This window comes from Bathycoccus prasinos (genome assembly GCF_002220235.1).
Source record: "Bathycoccus prasinos genomic : Chromosome_17".
NCBI lineage: Eukaryota > Viridiplantae > Chlorophyta > Mamiellophyceae > Mamiellales > Bathycoccaceae > Bathycoccus > Bathycoccus prasinos.
In genome coordinates, this window is record NC_023992.1 from 144,852 (window position 1) to 154,992 (window position 10,141).

The window sequence follows — 10,141 nt, forward strand, 5'->3', positions numbered from 1 at the left end:
AACAACAACAACAACAAACAAAAGCGGCCGCTTTAATAAGCGCTCTTCTTTTCTCTCTCTCGAAAGAGAGAGAGAACAACAAAGCGCCCGAACGAGAGCTTTATTCTACTGAAGACATTTTCCCCCAACAAAAAGAAAGAAAAAAAAAACAAAGGAAAAGTTGTTTAGGGTTTCATACACCCTAAACATACATTGGTCTCTCATTTCTCCCTCAGAAGTTCTTCTCTTTCGCTATAAATATTACAGATAAAACGCTTCTCACATTCTCTCTCTCTCTCTCTCTGCTAAATATCGCGAGACGAGAGATATCTGACTGTTTGTTTGTCTGTGTTTTTGTGTTTTTGTTGTTGTTGTTGTGTTCTCTTAGAAGAGAGAGAACTCTTCTTATAATTGGAATTGGATTTATTCATCAACAAATCCTTTCCCGCGGACGACTGTGGAATTGAATCATTTGAGAAGAAGAACAACAGGAGCAATTACTAATAAAATGGCCTCAGCTCTGATAGTCTACCTCCGAAAACTCCTCCGATTTACAAACTACCTCCTCTTATTCTACGGCTTAGCCATCGTGATCATTGCGTGCGAGTTTTACTTCGAATGGATTTCCGAGGAGGAGGAAACGAATTCGTCCTCGAATTTGGTCGAAGAGACAAAGGAAGAAAAAAATCAAACGTTTTCAGACGTCGCTTCGAAACAACCGGTGTTTCTGTACGCATTCCTCGCGATTGGTGTGTACGTGACTTTAGTCTCTTGGACAGGTTTATGGGGCGTCGAATCCCCAAGAAACAGATGTTGTTTACCGTTTTACGCGCACAACTTACTCTTCATGTGGGTGTGTTCGATATGCGCGTGCGCTATAGCGTTTTCGGAAACCGCGAGGGACTTTGTCGGGAAGGAACACGAACAAAGTTCGATCAAAGATATCACCGGGACGACGAAGAAAATGTACGACACCGTGAGCGAGAACTTGTTCGTGGTACAGATTATGAGCTTGGTTTTGGTGTTTGTGCAAACGGCGAGTTTAGTGTTGACGGCGGCGTTGAGAAGGGCGGCGAGCGAGTACTCGTCGAGCGCGTTCGAGGAAAGCGACGACGAAGACGAAGGCGAGGCGGAGAGTTTGTTTTTTGGAAAGAATAATAGGAATAGCGCGAATTTTAGAGACGTAGAAAGTGCGAACGGGAATACTGGTGACGAGGATGACGAGGATGAGAGTTGGTCGGAACGGATGAAGTTGAAGTACGGCGTGGACGTGTCCAAATACGCGCACTCGCCGGCGAGACCGCCGCCGAGTCATAACAAAAAGAAAAAGTACCCGGGACAAAGTAACCCAGAATTGGCCGAAAAAGCGAACTTTTGCGGCGTGATGTAGCAAAAACAATTTTATCATTATTAGTAGGAGGCGTCTTTTGAAATATAAAAACTGTCGCGAGCGTAAATAAATTTGTAAGTCTGTCTTTTCGTCTCTACTTTCCTCCTCCGTTGTTTGTTGCTCCGCCAAACTGCACGTACGGATCCAGCGCGGCTTGCAACACGTCCGGTCGCTCCGATTGTCTGTAACTCAGACACTTACAGATGAACTCCTTAGCTTCGTTACTCAACGCCGGTTTCTGCGGGAACTCGACTTTCTTCGCGTCTCGAATCGTTCCGGCTTGCAAAATTTGTTCCTGCGTTTGCTCGTGACCAAAAGGACGTTTGCCGTATACCATTTGGTAGAAAATAACACCGACGGACCAGACGTCGACTTTGCTGGAGATTTTCGGAGGTGCCGGGCCGGTTTCGAAGCACTCCGGAGGTAAGTACCAGTACGTCCCAGCGCCTTGGCTGGTGAGTTCCACGGAAGTGAAATCGTTGTTCGACCCGATATTCTCTCTGCTTTCCATGACTTTGGATAAACCAAAATCGGTTATTTTCACGCGACCGGAGTTGTCGAATAAGATGTTCCCAGGTTTCAAGTCGTAGTGGATGACGCGCTTCGTATCGCCGTGGCAATACGCTAACCCGGCGAAAATTTGCGCGACGATTGCTCTCGCTTCGCGTTCGGACATGCTCCCGGTGTTTTTCAATCGAGCGTCTAAATCGTCGCCTTCGCACAACTCTAAGACGGTACAAAACGTATCCGAATCCACCTCGAAGACGTCTAACAATTTCACCACGTGGTCGTGTTTTAACGATTTGTGAATGGAACACTCTCGAGCGGCGTGGCGGACGTACGCTCGTTTCCGCTCTTCCGACCATCGCGGATTTAACGAATGCAACTTACACGCGACTTCCTTCATCTCGTGACAATCCCAGGCTCGATAGACTTCCGAGAAGCCTCCTCGGCCTAACAGATTAGTGAGCACGTACCGTTCGCACCCGGGTTCCTGGCCGCCTAGCATTGGGAAATCGTTAAATCTTGAGTCGTCTTCGTCTCTCGTTCGTTTAATTTCTCTCGCCAAGGCTAACTTTTCGCGTTCCAGAACCTCGCGTTCTCTCGAAATCGCCTCCTCTTCTCTTCGAAGCTGGTTGACTCTGGTTTTGTGCACCTCTTCGCTCAGCGCGAACTCACGGTGGACGTCTGAGATTTGTTTGGTGTTGTTGTTGTTGTTGTTGTTGTTGTTGTTGTTCATGCTATTTCTATCTGCTGTTGTATCTTTCGTGTTGTTGTTGTTGATGTTGCTACCCGTCTCTGCCGACGCTCCCGGAGGCGGCAATTTTCGTTTAATCGCTCGCCTTCGCTCTTCCGCGTCTTTCTTTTGTTCTGCGATTTTCTTCATCCTCTCTTCCAACTGCGCGAACGCTTCGCCGTCTTCCCACACTTCGTTCAGTTGCGTCCCAACTCTTCTCACCGCCACGGATCCGAGGCGTTGACTTCGATCTCTCAATTTGCGCCTCGCCTCGGCGCGTTCGAGTTTTCCGAGCTGCGCGAACGCGTTTCGCGCTCTCCGACGACGAATTTCTACTTGCTTTTCATCCGAGTGTAACTTTGTCGCGATCGCTTCCGCTTGTCTTTCCGCGTCTTCTCGTTCGCGAGTGACTTCTTCGACTTGTTGTTGCAACGCGAGTATTTTTTCTTCAAAAAGTTTGATTTTTTCTTGTTGTTGTTGTTGGAGTTGTTGTTGTTGCTGTTGGAGTTGGCGTTGCATTGCGGAGGAGGAGGAGGGAGAAACGCCAACGCTACCGAATAACTCGCGCTGCAACGGCGGTTGGAACACTTCTTTCGGTACGTCCGATCCGTCTCTGCTTTTACCGCCGTCGCCGGATCCGACGAAAATTCTATTATTTACTCCTCCTCCTTGATGTTGATGATGATCGAATCCAGGCGACGTCGCAGCTGCCGCGACGACACCGCCGCTCCCACCAACCACGCGATGATGACCCCCTACTACTCTCCCAGAAACTCCCGTCGCGCTTTCCAACTGCGCAATCATCCCGCCGTCGTGACTCAATCCATTAGTAGTATTCCTCGCCGCCGCCACCGTGGCGAACCCGGATGATCCTTTCTTCCTCTTCTTCCCCGCGGAAACAGACGACGATAAAACGACTCCTACCGCGTCCTCGTCGTTCTTGTTGTTGTTTTCGTCCTCTTGCTTTTTATTCTTCTTCGTCTTCTTTCTTGAGGAAGTCGTCGATGTCTTCGGCGCTCGATTTTCTCTCTGCGACTCTCTCGAGTTCTCTTGGTCTTCTTTCAAAGCATCAGACAGAGAGGAAGAATAATCTTCCTCGTCGGAATCTTCGAGAACTTCTCGCTCGATGGCCTTTTCTTTCTCGTTCTCGAGTTTTGCGGCGTCGTCATCGTCTACATCATCAGCTTTCGTTTTTGCGCCGTCGATGGGCGTTCCTCCTCCCGTCGTCGTCGTCGTCGCGTTTAACATCATTTTTGAATCCCCGGGACTCAAAACTCGTCTTGGTTTCCCGCTCGTTAATCTCGCTTCCAATTTCTGTATCTTTATCGCGCAATCGTTGGAGACTTCGTGGTGGTTTTTGCCGAATAAGTCTCGCATCATCGGGTCGACGACGGACGACTCTGGAGGAGGAGGATGGTCCATCTTCGATGAACTCTGTTGTGCGCGTCTTTATTATGTCTCCTCTTTGTTATTGGTTTTATAAGGAGTGTACGCGCGAGAATTGTGCGGTTTGTTCAAAAATTCAAAAAATGTCACTCTTCAAAGCACACATGTGATAGGTATATGGATGTATGTAGTGATCCTATGGGGGTGAGGTGTAATTCGTGAGCCTCGAAAATGACGGACTGTTTGTATCATCATTTTTTTTTTTATGAATGAAGTGGTCTCTCTTTCCTTACAACGAGGAGTACGAAGAGGCCCTTATTGAAAATTTTACGCGCTGCTGCGCGTACTCTATGATGAAGTCTCTCTCTTTCTTTCTTTCTTTCTTTCTTTCTCTCTCACGCTTGGATGCCCAGTTCTTCTCGTTTTTTTTGCTCGACGACTTTAGCGTATTCTTCGTCCGTTGGTTCCGGGCACCCTTTTTCGAGCAAGTAGTTTAGGCAGTCGGTATGCTCGTAGTAACGAGCGAGAGCGACGCAGAGCCAGTTGTCAAGAGGCATTTTCGCCTCTTCGACTAAGTATTTGAGGCAATCGAGTTGGCCATAGTTTGCAGTGGATAACACACAGTCGAGCTTTACTGCATCAGATATTTTTCTTTCTTCGACGAAATATTTCAAGATGTCTAAGTGACCACCGCATGCCGCTTGTATTGCCGCTTCTTTTTCCGTCTTTCGCGAAGGTTTCACTTTGTCGAAAAGAAATCGAAGACAGTCGAGGTGTCCTCCAAGAGTAGCTTGTCCACACGCCTCTTTTTCATCACACGGGCAACCATTAGAGAAGCAGTACTTTAGCATCTCGAGATTACCTTTAAGTGCTGCCGCAGCAATCGTCATTGCATTCCACTCGCAATGTTTCACTTCTCTCGCCCACTCGAGCAACTCGAGTTTGTTCGTTCCAGCAACTTGAACGCAAAACCAGGCTTGATCTGCCACATCTCCCTCTATATCTTTCTTTCCCCAGGGCATGTGATTCCACACCAATTCCAGCGTCGAAATGGATGAGCATTCAATAGTAGACCAACCTAATTCCGATACGTTCACCTCAGCATACTCAAGCACACCCCGACTCTCACTATTCACCATTCCAAAGAAATATCGATCTGTCGTATTCAATTTTGACAAGACATGCGATACAAATACATCCTTGTGATGCAACACCAACCCCGTCCACAACTTCGTCGGTCCAAGCTTTAAACGCTCCATATCCGCCAGAGCCTCTTTCATCGCCTCTTCTTTCTCCTTGTTCTTCTTCCTTTTCTGCGCGCCGGAGAGTTGTTTCTTCTTCTTTTCACCACCGCCCATCATCGCATTTCTTTTTTTTTTCCCGCAGATCTCAAAAATTGGCGTTTACAGAACTGATTGGTGTCGTTTCTTTTCCAACTGAAAGAAAGTCTTCTTTGAAAAGTTTTGCTTCGGAGCGCTTGAGATCCAGAGCGAGGGGCGAATCTGCACCGAAGAAGAGACGACTGGTTAAAGGTGCCCACTCTGTGAGGTCGTCGCTCGCGAGTTGCAACTGAGGAGGAAGAATACTTCGACGAGTCAACCTTTTTTTTGTAGTAACTGCATGCGTGTTGTTTTTTCCCTCACAACAAGAAACACTACTACTACTACTACTACTGCTATGTTTTTCGGCTTAAAACTCCAATCGTCGTCGAAAACGACACAGAAATGGATCCCGTACGTTCCACCGCCGGAGGATAACTTCAGCTGCCACATCTCGCAGGTACGTTTTTCTTCTTCTTTGTGTTCTTCTTCTTCGTCTTCTTTCTCGAATGTCTCGTTTCCCGGCGGCCGCCGCCAGCGGAGATGTGTTTAACATTAATCCCTTTTAACGCGCGTAATAACGCTCTCTCTCACTGAACTTGAAACGAACAGATCGCACTCACGAAACCACTGAAACCGAACCAACGCGTGTACGTGAAAATCCGAACGGAAACCGACGAAGCCGCGCTCGCTGGGATCGATCCGATGATGGGAAATGATGACGACGAAACAGATACCAAGGAAGAGTTCGTCTTGTGCGCCTTTATAGGGAACGCGGTGGAATCGACGAGTGTGAATTTAGTCTTGAGAGATTACTGCGAATTTACGGTGGAGACGACGGATTCTGGGAATGAAGTGGAAGCGCACGTGACTGGGTATTACGTGCCGGAATACGACGAGGATGAAGAGGCGGCGATGCGGATGTACGGAGGCGGCGGAGAGGACGGGGAGGAGATGTACGACGAGGACGACGATGAGGATGAGGATGAGGATGAGGATGAGGATTTTATGGGGTTTGATGACGAGGACGTCGAGGAGGACTTTACGTCGTCGGAAGATGAAGACGATTTGAGCGAGGAGGACGATAGCGAAGAGGAGGAAGAGGCGTTGCGAGAGGCGGGCGCCAGTGGAGGGAAGAAAAAAGTTACGCAAAAAGGAGGGGTGGTCATTAAAGAGCTTTCTTCGGACGACGAAGACGAGGAAGCTTCGGAATCGGAAGAAGAAGAAGAAGAAGAAGAAGCTAAAGAAGAACCGAAAAAACGACAACAACAACAACAAGCGGTAGCACCAAAAGCGAGTAAGAAGCAAAAGACTGAAACCAAACAAAACGCTAACGCCAACAAAGACAACGTCAACACGCAAAAGCCGACGAAAGAGCACCGAAACGGCATGGAAATAGTCAACACGCACCAAACCTCGAAACCGAACAGTAAAAAAGCGACGCCAGGGTCTCGGTGTCAAATGAAATACGTCGGTAAACTTCCGTCCGGAAAAATCTTTGACCAAACGAAAGGCAACGCCGGATTCACCTTCCGATTAGGCGTCGGCGAAGTCATCAAAGGTTGGGACGTCGGCGTCAACGGCATGCGCGAAGGCGACAAGAGAACTTTATACGTCCCGGCGTCCATGGGGTACGGTAAAAAAGGAGTCCCCGGGACCATCCCGAAGAACTCTCCTTTAGTCTTCGACGTCGAGTTGATGCGCGTTCTCTAATATAAGTTAATACCTTTTACTCTATTTAAAACTACATTTACTACTCCCCTCTCTTCTTGGACGACGATTCAGATGGTGGCAATATAAACACGTTCCCTTTCCCTCTCTTCACGCGTTCGACGCTTTCGTCCTTCTCGTCCATCACCCCAAACCCATTATTCTGGTCATCATCATCATCTCTCGCTAAACTTCTCGCCTGCGCGGACGCGATGATCGCGTCTAACTTCGACGCTTGCGAGACGACGTACAACATGCAAAACCCAATCACAAATCCGGCAATTTCGTTCGCAGGAATCGTGGAAGACGACGCGTATTCCTCCATTGGAAGCATCATCATCGCTCTTCTTTTGACTAATTTTCCCCTAGTAAAACGCCTCCTTAAATCACCGCTTCTTTTCCTCCCGGAAGAAGATAAAGAAGAAGAACTACCACTCGCGGGAAGAACAGAAGGTGGACGACGATTTTCGAGCGTTGTGAGGAGGACGGAGGCGCTAAAGGAGGGGCAACATCGAATGCAATAATTCATATTTAATAACGAATTTCATCACAAAAAAGCGGGGAAAAGACTACTTTTGTTTTCCTCCATCACGCAAAGAATAATGTCATCGAGACGAAAGAATAAACATCCGAAACGAGCGGAAAACGCGAAGACGGTGGTGGTTGCGAGTGCTGCGGAGGAGGAGGGAGTGGGAGAGGGAGAGGGAGAAGAAGAACGAGGACCGGTGTTGTTGTGTTTGCGAATACCTGATGATGATGAGCAGCGCAATGAGATACGAAAAGAAAAGACTACTGCGACGAAAAGAGGGAAGAGAAAGAGAGGGCAACACGAGTGCGATGTTTGCGAGAAGGTGTTTGTAACACCATCCAAGTTGGCGAGACATATGCGTATTCATACGAACGAGAGACCGTATAAATGCGATGTGTGCGAGAAGCGTTTTCGTGAATCTGGTACTTTGAAAGTCCACGTGCGTATTCACACGAACGAGAAACCGTACGAATGTGATGTGTGCGAGCAGCGTTTTACTCAATCTTGTAGTTTGCAAATCCACATGCGTATTCACACAAAGGAGAAACCGTATGAATGCGATGTGTGCGAGAAGAGATTTAGTCGAGCTGATACTTTGCAAAAGCACATGCGTATTCACACGAACGAGAAACCGTACGAGTGTGATGTGTGCGAGAAGCGTTTTCGTCACTCTGATACTTTGCAAAAACACATGCGTATTCACACGAACGAGAAACCGTATGAATGTGATGTGTGCGAGATGAAGTTTCGTAATTCTAGTAATTTGAAAAAACACATGCGTATTCACACGAACGAGAAACCGTATGAATGCGATGTTTGCGAGAAGCGTTTTCGTGAATCTAGTGGTTTGAAAAGGCACGTGCGTATTCACACGAACGAGAAGCCGTACGAATGCGATGTGTGCGAGAAGCGTTTTACTCGAGCTAGTAGTTTGAGAGACCACATGCGTATTCACACGAAGGAGAAACCGTACGAATGTGATGTGTGCGAGAAGCGTTTTACTCAATCTGGTAGTTTGAAAAAACACATGCGCACTCAACATTAGCTCCTTAATAGTCCTGGTTTACATATAAATACTTGTACGTTTGCATCACATCTACCCCTTGAAATTGAAAACGAGAGATCCATAAATGTGAGCACCCTAAACATTTTTTTTTTCAAATTTTAAAAAACCACGGAAGAGAAATCTTCACACTTTTCCCTAATAAAGCACACTCAGTACAAGTCACAGATCTCGCTCTTTGCGCGTGATACTACCATTCTTTTTGCTTGAGAACACACACACACACACACACAGAGAGAGAGAGAGAGAACGCTTTTTGAAAAATGTCTTATGGGTCTTCAAAAGAGCAGCAGCAAAATCAGCAGCAAAAAGAAATCGAAAAAGCGTTGGAAAAGATGCGCTTAGCGAACAAGAAAGAAGGAGGCGAATCGGTGGACAAGCAAGAGATCGTGAAAGCTTTATCGCAACTCCACGGCGACGGAGGTCTGATCGGCGCGTTGCAAGCGAAACTGGACGGTTTGGTTGGTTTATCGAGCGGGTACGTGGAGGAATTGCACCCGAAAATTCGTGCGAGATTATTCTCTTTGCAAGTCTTACAAACCGAACGAGACGAGTTGTTCGAGAAGTATTCCGAGGAGCGAAGGCAATTGGAAGAGAAATACGAGAAGTTATACGCGCCGTTATATAACTCGAGGAAAGAAATCGTCACGGGTGAGAAAGAGTACTCGGATTGCGACGAGGATTTGAAGAAGGAAATCGAGGCGTTGCCGAAGGACGACGCGAGTCCGAGCGGCGTGCCGGATTTTTGGTTAGTCGCGATGAAGAACATCGAAGATTTGGCCGAGGAGATTTCGGAGAGAGACGAGGCGTGTTTGAGCGCTTTGGTGGACGTGCAAACGGGGAAATTGGAAGGCGAAGACGAAGATGGCGACGAAATGGTTGGGTTTTATTTGCGATTTTACTTCAAAGAGAATGCGTTTTTTACCAACCAAACGATCGAGAAGCGATACCACATGGAAGACGACAGCGAAGACGCGGTGTTGAATTACATCGTGTGCGACGACATCGATTGGAAACCAGGGAAGAACTTGACCGTAAAAGTGTTGAGGAAGAAACCGAAACCTGGGGCGAAGAACCAGAAACCAATCACGAAAACGGAACCGTGCGAATCCTTCTTTACGTTTTTTTACCCGCCGGAAGTCCCGGACGAGGACGAACAAGAAAACATGACCGAAGAAGAGGTCGAGGATTTGCAAGAGCAAATGGAGAACGATTACGCGATCGGGAGTTTGATCGCCACCGCGTTGGTTCCAAACGCGGTGGATCATTTCTTAGGTTTGCACTTGGAAGACGACGAAGACGAGGACGAGGAAGAAGGCGAGGAAGACGCCGAGTACGGCGAATCCATCGACGGTGACTCCGACGACGAAGAAGACGACGACGACGACGAAGACGACGACGACGACGAAGACGAAGACGAAAACGGGGAGAAGATCAAAGGATTGGACCCGAAAGCGAAGGAGGAGTGCAAGCAACAGTAAACTACTTACCATTATTCTTTTGCAACAACAAAAACACAACAACATCA

At 47.6% G+C, this 10,141-nt stretch overlaps 6 protein-coding genes across 6 annotated transcripts; 4 read left to right on the forward strand and 2 right to left on the reverse strand.

Moving 5' to 3' along the window:
- Window positions 1-487: 487 nt before the first annotated feature.
- On the forward strand, window positions 488-1,369 carry Bathy17g00700 (predicted protein; the record flags this gene model as incomplete). The annotated part of the gene is made up of 1 exon (XM_007508418.1): window positions 488-1,369. The coding sequence occupies one exon, from the start codon at window positions 488-490 to the stop codon at window positions 1,367-1,369; it is 882 nt and encodes a 293-aa protein (XP_007508480.1).
- Window positions 1,370-1,463: 94 nt separating this feature from the next.
- On the reverse strand, window positions 1,464-4,028 carry Bathy17g00710 (predicted protein; the record flags this gene model as incomplete). Its single annotated transcript, XM_007508283.1, has 1 exon — window positions 1,464-4,028. The coding sequence occupies one exon, from the start codon at window positions 4,026-4,028 to the stop codon at window positions 1,464-1,466; it is 2,565 nt and encodes an 854-aa protein (XP_007508345.1).
- Window positions 4,029-4,387: 359 nt separating this feature from the next.
- On the reverse strand, window positions 4,388-5,350 carry Bathy17g00720 (the record flags this gene model as incomplete). Its single annotated transcript, XM_007508416.1, has 1 exon — window positions 4,388-5,350. The coding sequence occupies one exon, from the start codon at window positions 5,348-5,350 to the stop codon at window positions 4,388-4,390; it is 963 nt and encodes a 320-aa protein (XP_007508478.1).
- A 262-nt stretch (window positions 5,351-5,612) lies between these two features.
- On the forward strand, window positions 5,613-7,024 carry Bathy17g00730 (predicted protein; the record flags this gene model as incomplete). The annotated part of the gene is made up of 2 exons (XM_007508248.1): window positions 5,613-5,771; window positions 5,924-7,024. 2 exons carry the CDS (start codon window positions 5,613-5,615, stop codon window positions 7,022-7,024), a joined length of 1,260 nt encoding a protein of 419 aa, XP_007508310.1.
- A 599-nt stretch (window positions 7,025-7,623) lies between these two features.
- On the forward strand, window positions 7,624-8,595 carry Bathy17g00740 (the record flags this gene model as incomplete). The annotated part of the gene is made up of 1 exon (XM_007508388.1): window positions 7,624-8,595. The coding sequence occupies one exon, from the start codon at window positions 7,624-7,626 to the stop codon at window positions 8,593-8,595; it is 972 nt and encodes a 323-aa protein (XP_007508450.1).
- A 281-nt stretch (window positions 8,596-8,876) lies between these two features.
- Window positions 8,877-10,094, forward strand: Bathy17g00750 (nucleosome assembly protein; the record flags this gene model as incomplete). The annotated part of the gene is made up of 1 exon (XM_007508189.1): window positions 8,877-10,094. The coding sequence occupies one exon, from the start codon at window positions 8,877-8,879 to the stop codon at window positions 10,092-10,094; it is 1,218 nt and encodes a 405-aa protein (XP_007508251.1).
- Between the last annotated feature and the right edge of the window lie 47 nt (window positions 10,095-10,141).